General features: G+C 44.9%; 1 protein-coding gene across 5 annotated transcripts in view; it reads left to right on the plus strand.

The window, feature by feature from the left end:
* The window catches only part of STAT1 (signal transducer and activator of transcription 1), a 543,237-nt gene that overhangs the window by 74,669 nt on the left and 443,310 nt on the right, over window positions 1-25,258 (plus strand). For all 5 annotated transcript variants that reach the window (XR_014979978.1, XM_085648786.1, XM_085648787.1 and 2 more), the window contains exons 5-7: window positions 14,334-14,423; window positions 20,465-20,543; window positions 23,442-23,533. Coding sequence is in view for 4 of the 5 variants with exons in the window: in XM_085648786.1 (XP_085504912.1) it covers window positions 14,334-14,423; window positions 20,465-20,543; window positions 23,442-23,533 (261 nt within the window). In the remaining variant the exon portion in view is untranslated. The remainder of the gene's footprint in view (window positions 1-14,333; window positions 14,424-20,464; window positions 20,544-23,441; window positions 23,534-25,258) is intronic.

A 25,258-nucleotide genomic window follows, 5' to 3' on the forward strand; every position in this document is an offset into this window, starting at 1 on the left:
TACCAGCGGGAATTCCACATCTGGCTGCTTAGTGGATTCCATCAGCGGAATAATGATGGATTTATCCCAGTTTACAAGGAGACCCGACAGTTGGCCAAAGCGGACATATTCACGCAACAACTGCGCCAGGTAATGAGATGGGTCACGCACAAATAGCACCATGTCGTCCGCGTATAATGAGATGGCCACTGGGCGATATGTAAAATTTAGTGCCGTTTCCCTGTGCCTCTGTCGAATAGCGCATGCCAGTGGCTCTAATAATATAGCAAATAGTAGTGGTGATAGCGGACATCCCTGGCGCGTACCCCTCTCTATAGTAAAAGATTCTGAGATCAACCCACCCACTCGCACCCTAGCTGTCGGAGCCGCGTATAGCACCGCTATCCACTGCAAAAATAATGGGGGGAATTCCATCTGTCGCAGAACAAACATCATGTACTTCCACTCCACCGAGTCAAACACCTTCGCAGCGTCCAGCAGTACAGCTGCCGCTGACATGCTCGGCTCTAGTATATGGAACATGGAAAAGACCGTCCGGAGGTTATGCAAAGTAGATCTCTCGGGAATAAAACCTGACTGGTCAGGCAACACCAGCCTCGGCATAAGAGGTTGTAGTCTAGTCGCTAAAATTTTAGCCAATATCTTCGCATCTATATTGATCAGGGACAGTGGGCGATAAGAGTCGCATCTGTCCGGAGGCTTATCTTTCTTGAGCAGTGTTATTATCAATGCTTGTTGCAAATTCTTTCTTGAACAGTGTTATTATCAATGCTTGTCGCAAAGAGGGTGCCAACTTTCCAGTCTCATGCGCCTCAACGTATATCTCCAGTAAGTGTGGGGCGAGCAAGTCTGCGTATTTCTTATAAAATTCCACCGTAAGGCCATCAGGCCCTGGCGCTTTGCCGTTAGAGTGTGTCAGGATCGCTGCATTGATATCTTGTTCATGAATGGGCATACATAAGTATTCCCTGTTCTCATTCGATAACCATGCACACGCTACATTTTCCAGATAGTCTTCCATCTCGACCTCCGTCGCCCCCCCCCCCCTTAGAAGTGTAACAATCCGCATAAAAGCTCCGGAATTGTTCTGTAATGGCCTGCGGGTGATAGTGCACCGTGATCGTATCAATATGTGCCTGTTCCGAGCGCTCCTTAATCTTAAGCGCTAGTGTGCGCCCAGGCCGTCCTCCCTCCCCATACCTGCGCGCTGTGTGTCTGCGCGATAAGTACTTTATTTCCGTATCAGCCAGCCCGTCATATTCCTTGACCAACTCATTGATGCGGACTAGCACCTCCGCCGTAGGAGTCTCAGCATATCTACACTCCAAAGTACGCAGGGTGTTCTCAGTGTTTTGCAGCTGTGTCCTGATGTCCCTAAGGATTCCTACCGCAGTCCCAATGCACACCCCTCTGATTGTTGCCTTAAATGCCTCCCACAGCGTTGAGGCCTCATCCACTGTACCTTTATTGGTTGAGAAGTATTGTACAATGGCCTCCCTCACAGTGTTCTCATATATTGGGTCCAGTAATGCCTCAGAACGCAGACGCCATGTAAACGGGAGCCGCAAGGCCGTCGGAATTTCCAAATCCAGCTGTACGTGATTATGATCTGACAGTGTACGCGGCAAATTCACCACTCCCCGCACCCAGTCAATGGCCTCCTCTCCCACCAACCAGTAATCTAGTCTCGACCAGCTATTGTGCGATGGTGTCGCATGTGTCCCTTCTTTTGCTGAAGGATTCCTCATTCTCCACACATCACGCAACCCAAATTCCTCCATGGCACATACAATGCTCCTGGCTATCTTGGGAGTGCGATGAGACATTGGATTGGACTTATCTAAGTCCGGATTTAAATATGTATTCAAGTCTCCTCCCCACAAAACAGTGGCCTCCGGCCAGGTTCTCAATGCCCCATACATTCTAACTAAACATCCTGGGTCATCCACTACAGGTCCGTACACATTGATTATAGTAACCAATACACCTCCCAACCGGCCCTGCACCATTGCACATCTTCCTGCATCATCCACATACATACAAGCTGGCTGAAATGCCACCCCGCGCTTGATCAAGATCATCGTGCCTCGCGCATATGACGAGTATGAGGCCGCCAACCAAAAACCCGTCCATCTCCCTGCTATGCCCCGCTCAGTATGTTTTGTCAGGAGCGTCTCTTGCAGCAAAGCTATGTGGATAGAATGACGATTCAAATAGGCCAGCACATGCCTTACTTTTTTAGGTGAATTGAGGCCTCTGACATTCCAGGTCAACATTCGAAATCTCTCACCCCTTACCATCCTGAGCAGTAACTATGTGACCCAGCACTATCTCGAGCGGCCCCAAGGGGGTGCTACCAACAGCGATTCTGTTTAAACCAACCTGCCGCACACACCGCGTACCGTCCAACTTCAAAATGACAATAAAAAAACAAAAATTTAACACATACCACCCCCATCCCTCCCACCACCCCCCACCCACTCTAACCTCCCAATTAGGTTGAGACTGACACCAACCCCCCTCCCAGACATCCCCCCCCCCCTGTAACCGTCCAACCAACCATTTGGGGAATACCCGCTAGGGGGAGCGGATCAGCAACGAATACTCCCACCGAAGTGAGGTCGCCAGGTTAAGACAATACGGTCCACCTGTGCTCTTAAGCAATATATGCCACCAGTGTCTAATACCCTGGACAAAAGTAATTGACTGCAACATTATGAAACTATTAACAAGAACCTGCAGGAAATATCCTCCGCCCCCTGCCCATTGAATAGTTATCACCAAAACAACATTTATGTGTGAGTGCTGCCATCATGTAGGAAAAGAAAAGGCCCCATCACCACCATCAAACTGAGTGCAAAGTCACCAAGTAAAGTCTGTTTCCTCCAGTCCTGATGTCGCCACTGCAGTCTCCGCCCCTTCTTGCGGAGGCTTTGATTTGCAAATATGCTTTGCGAATTTTAGAGCAGTCTTTGCATCCGTGAAAAAATGTACCTGCCCTTCATTCCGTATTTTCAGTTAGGCCGGGTAGAGCATAGCATATGACACCGATGCCGCCTGCAGTATTTTTTTCGTTGGCACAAACTCCCTTCTGGCTGCCTGCACCCCAGGGGTGTAATCCGGGAAGAAAGACAAAGTGTCCCCCTTTCAAGTGACCGTTGTCCTAGCCCCCTGGAGGATAGCGTCTCTGTCAGCATAGTTCAAAAGGCGTGCAATGATCGGGCGGGGCGGCGCTCCCGGCCGTGGTCTGGGACCCAAGGAGCGATGCGCCCTCTTCACTATCATCACAGGGGACAGCACCGAGCCAAACAGGTCACGCAGCATCCCATCAATGAAAGTCTCCATTTTGGATATGGCGGTCGACTCCGGCAAGCCAATAATGCGAAGATTATTGCGCCTGGAGCGCGCTTCCAAGTCCTCATTCTTTGCACGTATGATTTCCAGTACTTTCTCCATCTGCAATATTTGAGTCCGTTAATCCTGCTTGCGAGTCCTGCGTGTCAGAAAGTCTGTTTTCCAAAACATCCACCCGGTGCTCGTGCTTATCCACCTTCTTCTTGACTACATCCAGTCCGGTCGCCAACGCATCTATTTTACTATCCATCGATTTCATGCCAGTGCGCAGCTCCAGTAGGATAGTTCTAGTGTCGTCCTCCGTGTCCTCCGCCATCCCATGGGCACCCTGCGAGCCTAGCCTGGTCGATCCCCGCGTCCGTGGCACGTGTATTCCGCTTGGTTTCGAATTGCAACTTGGGCTGCTTGGGGTCAGATTTCCCCATGCTGATAGAGATGTCAGTTGAGGGTTGTGCGGTCTCTAGCCTCAACATTCGGTTCCCAGCTTAACCACAGTAGACCTCTCCGCCAGACAGCAGATTCGTTGCACACCCACTCAGCAGCCCTGCAGCCATCAAAATCCAGCGTCAATCACCCTGACCAACAGACTCCAGCCAATGACCACCGTCCCCTGCGTACCATGCATGCTCTGGACGGTCCGAGATGAGTCCGCCACACGGTGCACACCTGCCCCACACTCAAGCTTTATGTTATGGCGTCAGAGGGCTCCGCAATCCTCTCCCAAGTCCAGACACAGCGGCGACCACACAGGGCTCCAGTGTACGACACTCCCGCCGCCCAGCGACTGTCGTGCATCGCCTATGCAGAAATCAGTGCACCGAGCAGCGATTTTGCCATAGTGTGCTTGATCTTATTCAGGGCGTCTAGAGTGACACCGCGTCTTCCCCCCCCCCCCCGGCACCCAGCGCCCACCAGCCCGAAAGAAAGGGCAGCTGGTGCGCAAGATCGCCCTGGCAGGCACCCCCCCCCACCACAGCGAGTTAGGCCGGCACACCCCAGTGCACGCAGCAGGAGTACTGATTGCTCGCTCCTGAGAAGGCCAGGCAGTACCGTCCCCACCAGACACCACCACGACCAACTCCTGGGGTAACCAGACAGGGCTGCACCGCCCACCCAACACCAGGCTCAGCCTGCACCCAATCCCCACTTACTGCACCAGCAGCATCCGACCACTCTTCGCTCCAGCCCGCAGCTCCCGAGACACCTCCACCGCAGCGCCCGTAGCCTGACGTTGTGGGCAGCCGGGTCGCATCAGCACACTCTCCTCACAGCTCCACAATCCCCGAAGTCACAGCCTGTCCGACGGCCTGGCATCCTCATCTTCTGGATACGATTTTCCCAGCGTTATTCATCACCTTAGGCAGAGCCGCCCGGAGACCTCCTGCCGGGCGCGTGCCCCGCACCACCGCGGTCTCAGTTTGATCAATTCCACATGTGTGCGGTTTGCGCTATTACCGCGCCGGATGCAGAGCGGCGCCCCAGTGTCTCAGGATCGGGGATGGCAGTCAAGCCGTCGTCTCCGCATCGATCGTCGCGCCGCTGCCGCCCAGACACCACCTCCTCGGCTTCAGTATTTTAGCTCCGCGATCGGGTCCCAGGCAGGCGCCATCTTGCTCATAAGCGCACCGTCGCCACAGCATCTCGGGACAGCATTGTAGGCAGCAGTTACGGGACAAAAGGAGGCCCCGCAGCACCTCACCGCTCTCTGTCACAGCCCCATATCGTCCTGGCTTCGCACAGGCGTGAATTACGGATGGTACTGGCCGAATTAGTGACCTGGCCTCCGGAGCTCCCTCAAGAGGCCGCCATTCCGCCTCGCGCCGAAGCCATGCCCCCATGGAATTTTCTTCCATAGGGAACCATTGACTGTTTTTCTATGAAATTTCTTCTGTCGATTTTACAAACTTATAAATATTCCTTAAAAATCGCCTGTATAACTTAAACGCAGTTTCTCAACTGCTTACAGGTGGTACACTAGTGCTGGATCCAGGATCCATCACTGACCTAGAAAAAGTAACCATAACCCTACTTACCTGCTAAGTGAATTTCCTTCCGTAGGATAACATTGGTAATTTGATCAGAAAAAGTTTCTAAGTGTCAACTTTTAAAATAGCAAAATATTGTTTAAAATTCACAACAGTAACTTAACCGAATTTACTCACTTGTTTCCAAGAACTGTCCCAGGACTGAATCAAGGATCCAGTCCTGGAGTTAGAAAAGTAATCCTGAAAGTAATTAAATGCATATAACTTAAAGTTCCCATTGAGCTCAATGTATTCTTGTGTTTGAAATTGTGTTGCCTATTGCAACAACCTGTAACTATTACCTACAAAAGTCAATTGCATATTGCAAAAGTATTTAACTAAAGCATCTCATTCTGAGAAAGTATATTTGGATACCTATAGTTGGTTCTAAAATAAAACAATATATTTTTCTATATAAACCATTGGCCTAGAGTTCAGTTCTTGAGTGTGTGAGACCATTTGCTGACTGAGTGTGTACAACAAATGCTTTACACTGTCCTCTGATACTGCCTTACTGCTCGGCCAAGCTACCACTTTAGAGAGTACGGTTGTATCTAACTTTAACCTTCTTAAAACCTCTGGGGACTGTGGACCCTGTACACACTGTACCTGTTTGGGAACAGTATATACAGAGCCACGTTCTCACATTGGTGGCAGCGGTGGGATACAAACTTGCATTTGTTGGACTACTTGGTTACCATCTGATCACACAACAGAACTCTTCAAATTGCCTTTAGAACTCTGATTGGTCTTTTCCAAAATACTGAAAGTTTTGTCAGGGCCTTGCTTAAGTCCTATTAGAATTTTAGAAAAATAAGTCACTATAGTCAGGGTAGAGGATTAGAACTGTCAGGTTAGAATGACTCAAACAAACCCAGCTATTAGTGAAGATAATAACATGCAGGACCTGGAGGAGGAGCTCGACCTCACACCTTACTTACACTTGTCTTTCAAGGAATTGAGGTCCCTATGCAAACTTAAAAATTTACCAATGGGCCTGCATCCAATCAAACTAGGGCTCCAGGAGCTCTTGGCTGCGTATGCTAAGGACCATCCATCTGAACATGGTGATGGCCAGTCAGATGAGGAAAGGGAAGAGGAGGAGGAGGGTAATAACCCCCCTACACTATTCCCTAGGGAGGAAAGGGCCCCCATACCCTTGAATCCAAGAATTAGCATCTGGGAACCTAGAGATCACACAGGTGAACCAGGTACCAAAGAGATCACTGGAGGACCCACCAGTGAATAGGACAGCTTTTTAGCAAAGCTGGCCAAAAGGTTGGAGTCCAGACTCCTGGCTCTAGAAAAAGAAAGGAGAGAGATGGGTTTAGCACCCATCAATGGTGGCAGCAATAATAAAAACAAGGATAGGGAGGTAACTTCTGATCCTAAAATCCCCAAAGGGATTGTCCCTAAATTTGAGGAAGGTGATGACATCACCAAATGGTTCACAGCCTTTGAGAGGGCTTGTGAAATAAGAAGAGTAAAGAAACCTCTCTGGGGGGCACTCCTGTGGGAACTGTTCTCTGGTAACTCTCTGGGCCAGATGCAGGATCCTATGACCTCATGAGGAAGAATCTGATTGAGGGATTTGGATTCACTAATGAGGAGTATAGAATTAGATTCAGGGGGGCTCACAAAACCCAGACCCAGTCCTGGATTGACTTCGTAGACTTCTCAGTAAAGACACTGGATGGTTGGTTAGCTAGACATGGTGTGCGCAATTGTACTGGATTGTACAATTTGTTCATGAAGGAACATATATTAAGTATTTGCACAAATGAAAAGTTGCATCAGCATTTTGTAGACCCAGGTCTAATTTCTCCCCAAGAATTGGGAAAGAAGGCAGACCACTGGGTCAAGACTAGGGTGACAAGGACAGCCACTGGGGTGACCAGAAGAAGGTGGTCACAAAACCTCCCCTGGGGAAAGGTGGTGAGAATCCCCAAGATAAAAAGTCTGAGTCTTCCAAAGGGCCCCAAAAACCTGTTCAGGTGGGTGGGACCCAAACTACTCCCTATGTGCCTCAACCCTATAGGGGGAAGAACTTTGATTCCTTAAAGGCCTGGTATAATAACTGTAAGAGGTCAGAACACCTAACTGTAGATAAATCTTGCCCCCTCAACAAAGCCCCTAAGGCACCCAGTACAGCTACTCCTGAGGCAGCAAGTTTAAAGATGGGATCAGAAGTACACCATGAGAAAATCTGGGAACACACTAAGGCAAGTCTAGTCTCACTGGGGGAAGTGAAGTTTGCCACTGTAGCTGTGTGGCCACGCAACTTAAAGACATATTTGCTGTACCCCTGGGTGAATGGAACTAGGGTTGAAGCTCTCAGGGATACAGGTGCCATTGTCACTATGGTGAAAGACACACTGGTTTCCCCTGAGCAATATTTGATTGGGAAAACTTACCCAGTCACCAATGCTGACAGTGTCGCCACTAGTCATCCCATGGCCATGGTGACATTAGGCTGGGGGGGGGGGTGGGTACTGGCCTGAAACAGGTAGTGGTCTCTCTAAAGTTGCCAGCTGGATGTCTGCTAGGAAATGATCTGGAAACCTCAGCCTGGGCTGAGGTTGAGCTAAAGGCCCATGCAGCTATGCTGGGCATCCCTGAATTGGTGTGTGTGCAAACCAGAGCAAGAGGAAGGGTGAAAAAGTAGGTCTGGAGCCTGAAATAATGGCCCAACCAACCAAGAAAAAAGGTAAGAAGACTGGAGAACCAGCTTCTGTACAGCAGAACACTCAGGACCCCTCTCCACAGGGGGAAGACTTGGATACCCCTGAGGGAACTGAGCCCATGGAGCTTGATCCTTACCAGGTTGAACTTTTGGGCCATGGGGGACCCTCTAGGGAAGAGCTGTGCCAGGGTCAGCGAGACTGTCCCACTCTTGAAAGCCTGAGGCAACAAGCTGCTTCAGAACCAAAGGGAGATGTCAGTGGTACCCACAGAGCTTATTGGGAAGAGGGATTACTGTATGCTGAGGCAAGAGACCCCACTCCTGAAACCACCACCAGGAGGGTGGTAGTGCCACAGAAGTACAGGGAGTTCCTCCTAACTTTGGCTCATGACATCCCCCTAGCTGGACATCTGGGGCAATCCAAAACTTGGGGAAGGCTAGTTAGTCACTTTTACTGGCCCCAGATGCACCAAAAGGTGAAGGAGTTTGTCAGCTCATGTGTTACCTGTCAAGCCAGTGGCAAGACAGGTGGCCACCCAAAGGCCCCCTTAATCCCACTACCAGTGGTGCGGGTGCGCTTTGAAAGGGTAGATGTGGACATTGTGTGTCCACTTGAACCTCCCACAGCCTCGGGGAACAAATTCATTCTAGTAGTAGTGGATCATGCTACTAGGTACCCTGAAGCAATTCCACTTAGGACTACTACAGCTCCTGCAGTAGCCAAGGCCCTCCTGGGTGTCTTCACCAGGGTAGGGTTTCCTAAGGAGGTGGTTTCAGACAGAGGTTCGAACTTCATGTCTGCTTACCTAACACACATGTGTAAGGAGTGTGGAGTGCAGTACAAGTTTACTACACCCTACCATCCACAAACCAATGACCTTGTTGAGAGATTCAACAAGACATTGAAAGGCCTGATCATGGGACTCCCTGAGAAACTCAAAAGGAGATGGGATGACCTGTTGCCATGCCTGCTTTTCGCTTACAGAGAAGTGTCACAGAAGGGAGTAGGTTTCACACCCTTTGAACTTCTGTTTGGTCATCCTGTGAGAGGACAACTTTGTCTTGTAAAAGAGGACTGGGAGAGGCCTCTTCAAGAGCCCAAACAAGACATAGTGGACTATGCGCTTGGCCTAAGGTCCAGAATGCCTGAGTACATGGAAAAAGCATCCAAAAACCTTGAGGCCAGCCAGGAGCTGCAGAAGCACTGGTATGACCAAACAGCTTCACTGGTTGAATTTCAACCTGGGCAACAGGTGTGGGTTTTGGAGCCAGTGGCACCAAGGGCACTCCAAGATAAATGGAGTGGCCCTTACCCTATCCTAGAAAGAAAGAGTGAGGTCACCTATTTGGTTGACCTGGGCACTAGCAGGACACCCAAAAGGGTTATCCATGTGAACCGCCTTAAGCTCTACAATGACAGGGCTAACATCACCATGCTGATGGTGACTGATGAGGAACAGGAAGCAGAGAGTGAACCTCTCCCTGATCTCCTCTCCTACAGCCCACAAGATGGGTCAGTGGATGGTGTAGTCTTTTCAGACACCCTCTCTGCCCAACAGCAGACTGACTGCAAGCAAGTCTTGCAACAGTATGCTAGCATCTTTTCCCTGACCCCATGTCTGACAAACTGGTGTACCCATGATGTGGACACTGGTGACAGTGCACCTGTCAAAAACAAGATCTATCGCCAGTCAGACCAAGTCAAGGAAAGCATCAAAGCTGAAGTCAGCAAGATGCTGGAGTTAGGGGTCATTGAACCCTCTGAGAGCCGCTGGGCTAGCCCAGTGGTTCTGGTCCCCAAACCTCATCAACAGGGTGGAAAGCGAGAGATGAGGTTCAGTGTGGACTACAGAGGGCTCAACTCTGTAACCAAGACAGATGCTCACCCTATTCCAAGAGCAGATGAACTGATAGATAAATTGGGGGCAGCCAAATTCCTCAGTACCTTTGACTTAACTGCAGGGTACTGGCAGATTGGCATGGCCCTAGGAGCAAAAGAGAAAATAGCATTCTCCACACCTGATGGGCATTACCAGTTTACTGTGATGCCTTTCGTGTTAAAGAATGCCCCTGCCACCTTCCAGAGGTTGGTGAACCATGTTCTGGCTGGGTTGGAGTCCTTTAGTGCAGCTTATCTTGATGATATTGCTGTCTTTAGCTCCACCTGGCAGGATCACCCGATCCACCTTGGGAAGGCTTTAGAGGCTCTGCAAAATGCAGGCCTCACTATCAAGGCATCCAAATGCCTGATAGGGCAGGGCACTATGGTATACTTGGGCCACCTTGTAGGTGGAGGCCAGGTACAACCCTTACAACCCAAGATCCAGGCCATCCTGGACTGGGTAGTTCCAACAACCCAGACCCAAGTCAGGGCATTCCTTGGCTTGACTGGGTACTACAGGAGGTTTGTGAAGGGATATGGGTCCATTGTGACTCCCCTCACAGAACTCACCTCCAAGAAGATGCCCAAGAAGGTTAACTGGACACTTAGTTGCCAAAAGGCTTATGACACCCTGAATGAAGCAATGTGCTCAGCACCAATTCTAAAAGCTCCAGATTATGCCAAGCAGTTCATAGTGCAGACTGATGCCTCTGAAATAGGGATAGGAGCGGTCCTATCCCAGACCAGTGATGAAGGCCAAGACCAACCTGTTGCTTTTATAAGCAGGAGGCTACTCTCCAGAGAGCAGCGTTGGAGTGCCATTTAGAGGGAGGCCTTTGCTGTGGTTTGGTCGCTGAAGAAGTTGAGGCCATACTTGTTTGGTACTCACTTCCTGGTTCAAACTGACCACAGACCTCTCAGATGGCTAATGCAGAAAGGGGAAAATCCAAAACTACTAAGGTAGTCCATATCCCTACAGGGAATGGACTTTGAAGTGGAACACAGATCAGGGACTGCCCATGCCAACGCAGATGGACTTTCCAGGTTCTTCCACTTAGACAATGAAGACTCCATAGGGCAAGGTTAGTTTCATCACCTTTCGTTTGGGGGGGGGGGGGGTTGTGTGAGAAAGTGCCATCTTTCTTGCATGGTATGCCCCCACTTTTTGCTGAATTGCTGAATATACTTTGATTGAGTGTGCCCTGGACTCCTGCCAACCAGGGGCCCAGGGCCTATGTTCCTAACCTAAAACCCAAATTGGCAAACCCTGGCCACATGTCAGCCCTGGTTAATGGTACCCTAGGTACCCAGGGCCTTGTGACCAGGGAAGGCCTCTAAGGGCTGCAGCACTTATTGTGCCACCCTTAGAGGCCCTGTACCCTAACACAAACGCACTGCCCTTGCAGGCTGAGTGTCTGGGTACAAGATAAAACAAAGAGTCGACATGGCCCACATCCCTGTGTGCCATGCCCACCACCTACACTGCTCTGGCATACATAAGCCACCCCTCTAGCTGGGTGCCATATCCCAGGGGTGTGGGCACCATTTAAGAGGATATGGTGCTGAGAGCTTGTCAAACACGAACTCCACAGCACCATAATTGCAACACTGAAGACTGATAAGTTTGGTATCAAACTTCTCAGCACATTAAACCCGCACTGATGCCAGTGTGGGAATTAATGTACAATGCACTACAGAGGGATCTTAGAGATGCCCCCCTGAAACCTAACCTACAATCCACGTCTTGTCTGAGAGGCTGCCTATGCTGCCACACAGCAGACATGTTGCTGGACCCCTGGGCAGTGTAAGCTTCATACATATTTGCCTTTCTCTGCTTGAAAGGCCTTCTTCAAACCTGAATCCACCATTTTATCAGAGGGGTCAGAAGGGGAACAGTCCGCTGGGTTAATGAGGTCTTACTAAGCAAGGTAGCTAATATTGCATCCATCTTTATATTATGAGGAAGGATATTATCACGTTTCAACATAAACAATTTCTTCAGAAATCGTGGAACTTACATCTTGTCCAAACCCGTCCACTATCCCATGGTCATGTTCTTAATGGGAAACGTCATTTACCCCGCATTTTTTACTCCTCATTGCTTTACCCCACATTTTTAACTCCGCAATATTTTTACAATGCAGGGCTTTACACCGCAAAACTGTTACAACGCATTCCCCAAACTAACGCCCCCCTGGAGTTAGAATAGTAATTGCGTTAGAATAGGAAATGCGTTGTAAAGAATTGCATTGTAAAGCCCTGCGTTGTAAAAGATTATGCGGAGTAAAAACTGCGGAGTCAAAGCATGCGGGGTAAATGCATGCGAGGTAACGTCACATAACCGTTCTCAATACCTCTTCGAAACTTCATAGCCATACTGCATGGTTTAACTGATGAAAGAGGGTGTCTTCTTTCTCCATCATTCGAACAGGAGGGAATTCCAGATTATCCTTTACATGAGAGAGGGTCTACCACGTTTCTTGCAACCTACGACATTTGTTTAATAAAGTAGTGGAAGATTTGTCTGAATATGAAAAAGAGAAATTCATTTCTTCCATTCTCCTTGGTGATTTGGAGCTCTTTGTTTTGTGTGGTGTTTGCTAGAGCTTTCGTCACTGCTGCCTCAATCTTGTCTTGTACCTCAGATTGAGACATGAGAGATGGCAAATTAGCTGCGGAGTCCCCACTTTCTCTCCAGGGACACCGTGCTGGAATAGGACCATCCTCTTTGGAGATGAGTAATAGATAACATGTTTCTGTTTTGCTGCTTTCGTCCATGATATTATCACGATGAATGGAGCTAGAATCCAACGGCTCATTTAGAATGATTCATAAGAACTGGAACCTGAACCTATCCTCCAAAATGAGCAAACCAGTTTGGCAACAGGACCATAGAATCCATCTACCTATCCATAGAGGAGAATTTTAGGACGAAAAATGTAATAAAAAAATGTCCCCATGAGACCTTACCACCTTTTCTCCTTCTCTGGGTCCTCTCCATTCACCTCTACATGGCGCCATAGCATGCACTCACCAGCAGTTTACTCCATCCTGGAAGAAGTACCCAGCTGAACAGGATCGGCCTGACTCTGTCTGAGTATCCTCCGCTGAGCTGACACCTGGTGCACCACAGCATAACTACACGGCTCAGTGCGGCTCCAGTTTCTCACCGAAGGCTTTGTTGACCGAAGACACCAGATTGTCAGTAATCTCTACTACTCGACGTGCTGGTCAATGAGGCCCCACCACCACTGACAGAACCAGTATCCCTGAGTAGGGACAAAAAAGACTGGAGCAATGGCAGGGGAAGGGTCTTTTATTCTGGGGAAGTATATTGTGATGGGGAGGAATTATTTGTGATGAATTCAAGCGAGGGTAGGACGTAGATGTGATGAGTTTAGAGGCCACATGCCATTTGGCTCCTGCTCTAAACAATCAAAAGCCTAAGGGTTTAACTGTGAAGATGATTGTGGGGAATCCTGGGCCTCATTAACCCATTTCCTGAGGGCAGAGCCAAATCATACACACTTCAGGTAGCTCCTCAAAACAAAACATGCCAGGCTAGCTTTGATTGAAGACACACAAATAGATTACTAATTGCCATTGATCCTTACTCAGTAGATTTATGAATGTACCACAGAATGCACTGGTTGAATGCAGTACAAAATGTGAAATAAATAAGCCTCTATTCCATATCTTTGCTCTCCACGCCCAAACTTCATATGTGCCCAATGCCAATCCTCCATTTCTGTGTACCTTATATGTTTGACCTTCTTCCCCTCATCTTCTACCCCTTCACTTTCCTTCACTACCCCATCTGAACCTCTAAATGCAGAGGCTCAAGGTATGGAGGGGCAACCTTTGAAGTGTTCCTTTGTTCCCTGGACTACAGATCTTGTAGTAACTGCTTTAAGCTGTCCTACACAGTTCCCTCCCACTTTTGTGCGTTCAATAAAACTAAGGTCTGAAGGGGTGTGAGCAATAGGAGAAGGAAGAGTAGACAATAGTGTGGGCCCCAGCACAGTTTGCAGTGTATTATTTTGGACAGAGAACTTGCATTGCCAGTAGTGCAAGGAAGGCTTAAACTATGTAATATTACTTTGCAAAGCTTAACGTAATGTTATTTATTGCCTAGTGGTTACATGCCAATAAACCAACAAAAGGTAAAGAAACGTATACTGTATTAAAGAGAAAGCTCATAATTAAAGAGGTTACACTATTTCATACAGGCAGGATAACATTTGGGATCTCCTTTTAGGACATTTCTTAATGTATAATGTTCTTACAACAGCCAGGTCTGTCCTAAGCATCACTTTGAATGTTGTTCAGACATGTAGCGGTGTATAGTTTTCACAAACGTTGCCACCTAATTCTACATGTTTAATTGCAGAACCAGGTGGGAAGCACACAGACAACTGTGATGTTAGATAAGCAGAAAGAATTCGATAAGAAAGTCAAGGATGTGAAGAACAAAGTGTTGGTAAGTAAAAATCTTCAGACTCAAGTAAACTTCTCGTAAACTGACAACTCCGTGTATCATCTAAGTTATTTTATACTGTTTTAATTAGGAAAACTACAAAACTATCTAGGCGTTAATCTCAGGTTCTGTTTTTCGGTCTATGTGTGTGACTTAGCTTGTCATACATTGTTATTCGTCCTTGAACACGCTGTGCCGACAGAGAGCACGGTGGCCAGCTGGATATGTGAAAAGTAGACAGTTCTCATGTGAAGCAGCGCCAGCAAAGTATTTTACGAGAACAGAGCCATGTAGTGTCATGTGCAAATGCGGCAGAATGGCAGCCAAGCATATACTACTTGTGCTAACTTAGCAATCTCTGCAGTTAACCCCATTTCCTCACTACATTGTCTTTATAGACCTTTACCGCATTGGTTTTAAGTGTGCCTGGGAGTCATTCCCATCCACTAGCTTCTGCCAGGCTTAAAGTGGCGCCTCCATTCACCCACTTAAGAAAACTCCTGCATCTGAGGAAGAATAGAAGTGGGCGTGACCTGCCGTATGTGACCTTAAAGGAGAATTGAAGGACTGGATCTACTCCCTCTTCTACTCAGGAGAACGAAGTGAACTCCAAGGGTCATAAGGCTGATCGCCTGTTAAAGCTACATGGAGACAACAAGGTACAAGAGGCCTCTTTATGCAGCTGCCTAGCTGACCACTGGCAGCTGCCCCTGGTGGACTTTGCTATTGGCCTCTGTCGATACCCTGTGAGTCTCCAATTGTCCCCTCTAAGGTCCTAGAAGGCTTTAGAAGTTTACTCCTGTGGTGGCTTTGGACTTATGGGACTAAAGTCAAGAGGTAAAATCTTTGACCAGGATGAACCTGGTTGGTGTATCTAACAGCTTTCCATCGTGGCCAGCGTCCATTTGCACCTACATCCTCGTCTAATCATACTATTGACTATTATTGGCACTTTATGCTTCTTGGCACTATTCCCACTGAAAAATGTCAAACTTCATATCTCTGCTTCCCCTTATTGGACTTTTTGTCATGTTGGTATCATTTTCTTTATTACATTTTGCTACCTTTTTCGAAGTCAGGTTGGGATTTTTATTGTTGTGCATTTTGTCTTTATTACTTTTTGGGTACTAATGAACACTTTTCACATTGCTCTTGGTTAAGCTTGTCTGCTATGTGCCATAGTTACAAGGGAGTTGAATTTAGGTTTATTTAGTGATGCCAGTGCTTCACCCTGGCAAGGCTTGTGATTATTCTTTGAAGTGGGTAGTCACTTAACCCAAATAATAGTCCAATTTCTGACAGTGGACAAGAATTTTGCATGTCTCTTTCACAGGGCACATCCACAAGTATACGAATGGACGATTCAACCCCAAATACATAACCTGTACTTCAAATGCCATTGACTTTTTTTGCCACTGTAAAGAAGCAAAATGCTCAAACTTCGGCTCCAGGTGCCTGGTGCTTCCAGGTACCCACATCCTGAGTTGATCTGCAATGCACTATGGATGACTTGGTCAGAGACATTTACTTACATTTTTCCTCCTCTACCTCTGATTCTTTGTGTGGAATTCTGATAACCCCAAACTGTACCAGACATGCCTTGTTCTCAATACTCCTGAAGTTGTCAGTAGATCGACGTGAGACGCCCCCGCTCAGGGCAGAGATCCTAACTCAACATCAGAGACAGCCTGATGTTGAGTTAGAAGAGTTAGAAGATCTAAACTGATCAGTAGCAAATCTAAGGAAAAATAACATTGTGAATTGACACCTGAGGTCATAGAGTTTATGTATTTCAAATTACCTTAGGAATATATGCAAATCCTGTTGGAGGCCTACAAGCCCACTATGTTAGTGTGCTATGCTGCAAAGTAGAAACAAATTGTACATTACTGCTTCCCTAAAAACACGCAGCGAATGAAGGCTCCGGTCAAGACATTGTCTGCCATCTCCTGCACCTTCAAAAGGAAAGAACACTCTACTCTGTTAAGAAATTCCTGTCATCAAGGCCATCAAGGCGGGCTTAAAAAGAGTAAACCCTCCAAGAACACCACTGGTCCCTAGGTGGTATCTTTACATGGGACTTGTGTGGCTTCAGGGGACCATCCTTTGATCCACTCCACTCTTTCACAATGCAATAAAATTTTGGGGAAGGTGGTTTTTCTGATCGCAATCCCTTCATTAAGGAGAGCCAGCAAACTGCAGGCTCTTACCATAGAAAAACCTTTCATTGAATTTCATAAGGATAAAGTCGTTTCGAGAACTAGTTCCCATTTCCTTCCCAAGGTGGTTTGCCATTACCTTTTTAGACAAACCACAGGGTGCCCAAGTTTCTTCCTACACCCACAGTTGGTATAGGAAAGAGTATTAATCACATTAGATATTTAAAAAGCAAATGTTTTTTACATTGACAGAACAAAGCCATCTGTAAGATAAAACAACGTTGTCATGTATGCCAAAGCCCACTTAAGAAATCCCATTTAAAAGTCTCCTTTAGCATTGTGGATTGTCAAATGTGTTCAAGACTGCTATATAAAAGCAAACCAACCTCTGCCTTGTTTGTCAAGGGCACACTCTATCAAAAAGAAAGTGGCTACAATGGTTTTGTTAGCAGACATTTGCAGGCAGCACCTTGTCAATGCCACACACCATATTAAATGCTACTATGTGGATTTTTCATGCCTTTCAAGAGGTGTTTGATGTGATGATATCTGAAGAAGACAAATGTAAGCGAGTAACAACACCATAAAGTTAGTTCAGTTTAAGAAAACTAGCCATCCAGATGCGCATAGTCAGTCCTTCCTTCAGCACCGTTTGCAACAAATTAAAATCAACTCCTGTCTCTCTATGCCAACACAAGTCACACTTGGGGTCCCGCAATGCTCGATCCTCTCCCCATCCCTCTTCAATCTGTTCATGGAACCCCTTACAATCATTCTGAAACAAGCAGGAGTTAAATACCACCTATATGCAGATGACACACAAATCTACTACAAAATCAAATCACCCAGTGACATCCAACACCTCAATGTCACACTAACCAAGTTCCAAACTCGGTTTAACGCAAACCACTTAAAGCTGAACCCGGACCAAACAGAATTAATACTGTTCTCTCTGAAAAGTAACCACAGACCAATCCAAGACTGGCTCAAGAATCTTGATGCCCTAAACTGCTCCCTCCTCCTATCCAACTCGGTAAAGTCACTAGGCAGTACCCTGGACAAGAACTTATCAATGAAGGACCACATCAAAAACGCTGCAAAAGGTGCGCTATACTCACTAAAACACCTCAAGAAAATTAAACCTTTCATTCCCAAGGATGATCTCAAGACAATAGTACAATCCGTAGACCTTTCTAAACTGGACTATGGGAACGCCATCCTAACAGGGACACCAAAAGCTCACCTAGCCCCCCTAAGGTCAGTCCATAACATGGCAGCTCGACTCATAACTGGTGTAAAAAGATTTGAACACATCACACCAACCCTCAACTCCCTCAACTGGCTTCCCATGGAAGGTAGATGGATTTACAAATTGGCCTGCATCACACACAAAACCCTTCACTCACATTCCCCCAACTACCTAAACTGCGAACTAGTAAAAGCAGGAAAATCCAGAACTCTGAGAAGCTCCAACTCACTTCTCATCCTTCCGAAATTGAAAAGGAAAACCACTCAGTGACAATCCTTTTTTGGTAACATACCCAGGATGTGGAACGCACTCCCTATAGACATCAGATGCAACCCCTCCTTCTCCTGCTTCAAAAAAACCTGAAACTCCATCTCCTCAACAAATACTTTACCGCCCAAGTCAACTAACCTAGACTTTAATAACCTAGCTGACTCCCCTCTCACTTGACCATCAAGGATAGGTGGTTATTAGACTGTTTCGACCACCTGCGTTTTCTCCTGCCCTTCACTGTATGCCTAATTATTATGTTTTGCTTATATCTGTATGCATTCTTATGTCCTGCTATGTAATGCAGTTTTCTTTCCTTTGTGTGTGTAAAGCGCTCTGATACCCACAGGTCAAGCTAGCGCTATATAAAACTTATAAAACAAAAAATAAATAAAAATAAAGTCCAGTATAACCACTGCTTTCCTTTCAAACATCAACATTCTATCCCTCTCATGGAACATTTGGGCCTTTATTCTAACATTACTACATTATGAAAATAAAACCTAATCATATTTGTGTATAAACACAGCATTTACCCCTTTACCCCCCAAAGGAGATAATAAAAATGTTCTGTTAAGCAATATATATAAAATAAGAATTACAATATAATTGGGCCAATATAAATACACCTAATCATAAGGAAACCTAGCAATCCAACATATTTCTAAACTAATAACCGAGTGATAATATCCCTTCACTTTAATTTCACTTTGACCATTCTCTCGACATTCCACCAATAACGTCCTTTTATCCTGGCAACAGTACCGCAGACTACATGGTTTGATAGGATCCCCAAACTTACTTTAACCTTTCCTGATATGTCCTGGCTTCTTAATGCAGTTCACATACCCTACTAGAGAGCCCTGAACTCTAAGACCATGGTAACCCTCACTTGTATTAGACACAATATATGTGGGTTAGTTATCAAGACCACGCCTACTGGATTTGTCAGGATGTTACATTCATAAAAGCAGACATATTTACCAGACCAGTTCAGCACATTAAAACTGCTAGAGATGATACTACCTTACAATGACATTCAGTAGAACTTGTAATGAGTCACTGTTGACTTGGTTATAATAAAACTTGTTCATGACCTTCATTAAGACGTTTAGGCATTATCAAATTTGCAATTGGTAATAAAGCATTACAATTTAAATGCAATAAGAGCATCATTTTCTTTTTCAATATGCGGCAAGCGCAACTTTAGGACTTACAAACAGAGGTCCCTACATCCCAGAGCCTCTGAACAAAAGCCCATGCTCTGGGTGTGCTTAACATTTTCTAAACACTCTTCTGGGGTCTACAATTTGACCCCTTACGAACCTTAAGGCGACTTTTGCAAAAACGTTAGGTGGCTCGTATGTTGACTGTTAGACACCTGGCAGCCCACCAAACATTTAGGAGCTCTTTTGTGGTGCCCCTGCACTCTGTAGCGCACCATAAGCACAATATGCACATTTTAAAATGGCTTATGGGGCACACTACTTAATACTGCACATTAATTTGTAAAGATGTTCAAGAAGGCAGGTGGAAATGCAGATGGTGAAATCATCACTAGAGAGTCCATTTTACCCCTCCCCCTCCCATAATATGTACTAGACGCAATCTAAGGAGGTTTAGTATCAAAAGGCTGGCCCCCTGGTTTTTGTTATAGTGTCATAACATTTATAGCAACAGACACTAACCATAACAGACAAATGCAACATTAAATGCGTTGGTGATCATACCACCTTACAGTGACATTCGTTATAACATATAATTGGCTCACTTTTAACTTTGTGATACTGAAGGCCATGCCAATGTTTTGATGATTAAGACATACAAAAGCATCATTGCCATTTTTCCATTGTCAATAAAGCATTGCCAGTACAATAAAGAGCATGAGCCTTTCTTTTACTTTGAACAGGTTGCAAGAGAAGCCTTAGAATTGCGTATGGTCAAATAATAGCCAGATTTGGTATAAATCCGTTAAACTTTTTTTTTTTCTGTATTTGAGAACAAAGTTTCCTGAGGAAATTAACACGGAAAATTGCACTTCTGGGACTGCAGCCCTACTTTTTTTAGCCCTGCTTGCTGGATCAGCGCAATACTTTGTATGAAAGAGCCAAAATGGATGGACTTTTTTTGGAACACTTTGTGCACATTCGTCAAACTGCACCAAATTTATTGAAGAAAAATATCTTTCCTATGGAAATTCTGACCTAACTGTAAATATATATGTGAATCTATTTGCTAATATTTTTTTGTCGTATCTTTCCTTTTCTCACCTGACTCATTCTGTTTTATAGCACTGAAAATAACTAGGAAAGTATATGAGGGTGCTTTTGAAACAAGTAACACCTTGTTCATTTTTTTTGTCTTGATAGGAAATAGAACAAGACATCAAGACTCTAGAGGATGTTCAGGACGAATATGACTTCAAGTTTAAAACATTACAGAGCAGAGGTGAAGCATTTTTAAAGGCTGCATTTTGAGTGATATGACCAGTAGAATATTATCTAACAATCTATCCAAGTGTCATTCATTAGTTATTGTTGAGGCTTTGATTGGCTTTTCTAACAAAAATGGCCTTCATAAGATCAAAAGTGAATATACATACATTATCCAGTTTGAGTGGTTATATAGACCATTAGTTGGGGAAGACTGCAACATATCAACACCTCATACCAAAATCGGTCACAGTAATATAGTTTTCTACTTTTCTAAGTACATATTTATGCTCTGAAAGGCTTCTCTGTTTTGTGCCAGGAGGGGTTCCAGTGGAGAGTTCCTAAGCAATTTTTGGGGCATAGAGAAATTTTCATAGATTACATTAATTTAAGGGTGCTTTAGCATGGGGTGACCAGTAAGAGGTTGTAAACTATAGATGTGGAAGGCCTTAAAAACCATTTTTCAGAGCTTATAGTGTGCCTGTTTTTGACAGGAAACCAACCTGTCATCTTCAGGTGTGCAGTGGCTGGAGAATCCTTTGCTAACCTGATTAGTATCTGAGAGGTCACAGTATTTATGTTGTTGGTGAGGGCAAAAGCGTATTGAGGGAGACATTACAGTAGGCTGCTGTTGTGGTCTTAATTTGGTCATGGCCAGTATGCTGATGGGGTATTTGGTTGTCAAGAAGGACAGGTGATTGGAGATGCTACTAAATTTTGAGAAATTGGAATTAGCCTGTTGTTCCAGAGGAGATGGTGGAAATGTGAGATGCATGAATTGTTGAAGATGTCCATGAAGTTTCTAGCTGTGAGAGAAAGCATTTTAAGTTGTTAGGGGCTGGAGTTGTGCAGTAGCAGCTGAGAGGGCCCTTTGGGCAGACTATGATATTTTTCTTCCTGTCTAAGGATGCTATGAGAATTTAAAGGAACATTGAATGCCACCATGAGAGGTGGGGTAAAGCGAGAATGGTGAAGGACACAAGATGGATCCCTGCGGACAACAGTAGGGAGACGGGTCAGCTGTTTCAAAAAGGAGCAGAGTGAGACCGTAAAAGAGGGCTAGAGATAGGAGTAGACATGTCAAGGGACGTTAAGCCAGTATCTAGGGATGTAAGAGTTGTAATGAAGATTGAGTTCTCCACTGCCTTGAATGCTGCTTAATGGCAGTGAATAGTCTGTTCCCTCTAGCGGTGGGTGAAAAATTCTGCTCTGCTTGCGAAGTTTGCAGAGTTTTGCCCACTCCGTGTTTCGCCTGGAGCATAGAGTTCCGGCAAATCTTCCCCAGCTGCCACGCGGAGAAGTTTTTTCTCTTACGTGGCTTGCCAATTTTAATTTGGCTAGAGAAAATTTGCATCCCTTAGCGCAATTTTCAGGCCCTAGAACGCCTCCTGGTAAGATTTCTCGGCACAGGCCGTCGCTGCAAGTTGCAACTGTTCGCTTTGAGAAAGCTGCCACTGGACTAGAAAATCTTCTCAAGCATCAAAAAGAAGCAGCACCCTCTGGCGTGCCGCGTGGTGTCGCCTGCGCTGATTTTGCTACATTGAATAAGCTCCTGGCAGTAAAAATCAATGCGAACATTGAAAAATGCCGAAATCCACCTGCTTGTGGCACTCTGCGAAATATCGCAGAGTTTTTATGTAACTCTGCAGGATTCCATGGAGTTAAACTTGCGAGTTCCGCCCACCCCTAGTTAGCTTTTTATTGTTGGAATCCATTGTATGTAACCAGTCCACTTTTAGAGCTAAGTAACAACACAGCAGCAAGCAGAAGGGATGTTTAAAAAAATGGATTATGAAATAAGTCATTATGGCGTGTACTCGCATGTATGTATTGGCCACCACCACAAAGGTTCATCTTCTTGTACCGAGTACTCCTGGCAGCTGTAGTAATTCTTAACTCTACTGGCAGGTACTTTTGATAACTTTGCAATTCAGTATTCTGAAAACAGCAGGGATTCCCTGTTGTTCTTTCCCTTATCAAGACAGCTTTAATAATTCTTAGATTTTCTGGTAAGTACTTTTAAAAGCGTAGTTTATCTGATCTTCATCTCTAGGCTAATGGGAGTCTTCAGCCATGCACTCCATGCAGCTCCATATATCCTGTCATCATTTCCGGACTTGTCTTGTATTTGGAGAAATATTCTACACTTCTGTGGACAGTTACGCTTTGTTATTTTGTCACTTTTAGGGTTGCCCTGATCTCGTACTGTATGCCGTTTCATGTTGACCTGATGCCAATCACTCATTGAACCCTATTGGTTATTAAATATCTTTAAAATGACTATTGATGCCTTTAATAACAAGGATCTTTTTTATATTAGTGTGACTATGGAATGATTGTGAGTGGTTACTCGTTCGTGCATGGCCACTATGAAAGTAAATAGTTGCAGTTGATTTCAGAATTATATCCTTTATTTGGTTCTCAGTCAGTTCCTGCTGCTGACCTTCATCTATCTGTGGGCATCAGGCTGTGGTATCGAATGATGGTAATACTTCATCTGGTAAATACTAGTAATGCTAGGTGCTGAATTTACAGTATATGGTACTTCCCACCTTGAGTTTCATACCTAAGATTGGGGTATAATGTGGCCACACTACATGTTTTAACCAATTCTGACTTGCAAAATTTAATAAGGTTTATGCTAGGCAAATTTAACCTGGACGAAGTGCAGTACCACTACACCTGTTATACTTAAAATTTGAATGCTATCACCATTTTCGCTGAAACTGGGATGAACATTACCGACTCTGTTGGGCTTAAGCAACTTCTGTAAATTCACATACTCTGAAATAAGATTCCCTGAGTTTCTATATTGTGTCAAGCCCCCATGAGCTTTTTACTTGCATATTATATCACTAGGTATGGTTTGGCCTTTGATTTTCCTAATAAATCAATGTATTGATTTACTTAACAGAGCATGAACCCAATGGGCTGGCACAGAATGAACTCAAACAAGAGCAACTGGTTATCGATAAATTGTTCCTGTCCATGCATGAAAAGAGATTGGTGAGATTCAGTGTGTAAATACTGTGTTTATTTGAAACTATACGATGGTGTCAATGGTGCTGACCATTTTTGAGTGTGCTACCTTTTGTCCTCTTTTAAGAAAAATGGACACTGAAAGAGCATTTATGAGAAACAAATTGTAAGTCTGTTGCTACTCAACAGTCTCAAATAGTTATTGTGTTTTTATAGGGGACATACATTGTTGCAAACTCAATCCAAAGTGTTGGGTAAACATGGTCCTTTGATCCTCCTGAAGGTATCATATCTGGTATGGGAGAGGGCCATCAAAGCCTAACAACAGAGTGCAGCATTCAGAGAGCAAACAAACCACAGTGTTGTTTGATGGTGGCTTGGAAGAAAATGCATGGCATACAAATAGCAAACGAAAGCAATGTGTTCTTATACTTATCTCTCCTCGTTTTTCACTTGCATGTTGTTGGTACAGCCATACATAATATTTCTAAGTATCTTAAATGAAACTATACTAAATCAACAAAACGTCCTGCAGCAACAAAGCAAGAATTCCACCAGGAACCCTTTTTCTTTTTTGTTAGTTATAGTCCGGTGGTGATCAAGAGTTGAGAAAAAATAATTTGGGCAACAAAGGGGAAAGTGAACGTAGTACACCTTGCATATTACAAAATGTGTGTTCTTCGTGGACGCTAAGCAATATGGACCTCCTGCTGAGAGTTGACACACAATCCGGAGCAGCATCATGAACAAAATTGTTTATTGTTAAGAGTTTCCACACATATAAATATATAATTTGTCCTTCATTAGGCCGAGTACTCATCCCAAAAACTTTATTCACAAAGTTAATTTAGATATGTGTTGTGCAAATTTCCGGATGAAGCCATTTCAAATGTTCATATTGTGATCATTTCTGGAACTATATTTCAAACGTCCTGCCCACAATTGTTTTGTCTCTCTGGTGTATATCTACTAAGACTTTCTCAAGGCTGTTAATATTAAAACCGTAGATAATAATACCTGCAGTCTACAGTATATATAAAGAGCTATTATTTATCTGTAGTAAAATCAAATTCAGTGCAGAAATTCCTAGTGAGTCTGTGTCTTGCTTTATACTCCCTAATAAAAGAAATCCAGCCCTCCCAAACAGAGGCACTCCCACATAAAGCAAGAAAACACCTGGGAAGGGGCTTCACCCTCACGAAATGGGGGAACAGCAAGAGACAGTTTTCAGAATAAAGCGTGGGGTTTTATTAGTGCAACACTCTAACAGAAAGGCTTTTCCAGATGTCAAACGAAAACAGGTAAATGCATATATATGTGTGTGTGTGTGTGTGTGTGTGTGTGTGTGTGTGTGTGTGTGTGTGTGTATATATATATATATATATATATATATATATATATATATATATATATTCACTGAAAAAACCATAGGTTTCACACATGTTATAGTTAGCGGAAATTTTACTGATAAAAAACCAATGAAATTGCCCCGTTATAGTTAGTGCTGGCAACTATAACTCACGCGACCGCAATCCTCTGCTGATGCTAATACTGTATTTAGACACTTATTTGCCCATGTCTTCTTCCATACATTTTTAGCTATACATATATTACAAATATTTTTTTTTATAAAGACACATATGTCATCAGCAGAAGATTGCGGTCGCGTGAGTTATAGTTGCCAGCACTAACTATAACGGGGCAATTTCATTGGTTTTTTATCAGTAAAATTTCCGCTAACTATAACATGTG

This window comes from Triturus cristatus, chromosome 3_2 (genome assembly GCF_964204655.1).
Source record: "Triturus cristatus chromosome 3_2, aTriCri1.1, whole genome shotgun sequence".
Classification (NCBI taxonomy): Eukaryota; Metazoa; Chordata; class Amphibia; order Caudata; family Salamandridae; genus Triturus; species Triturus cristatus.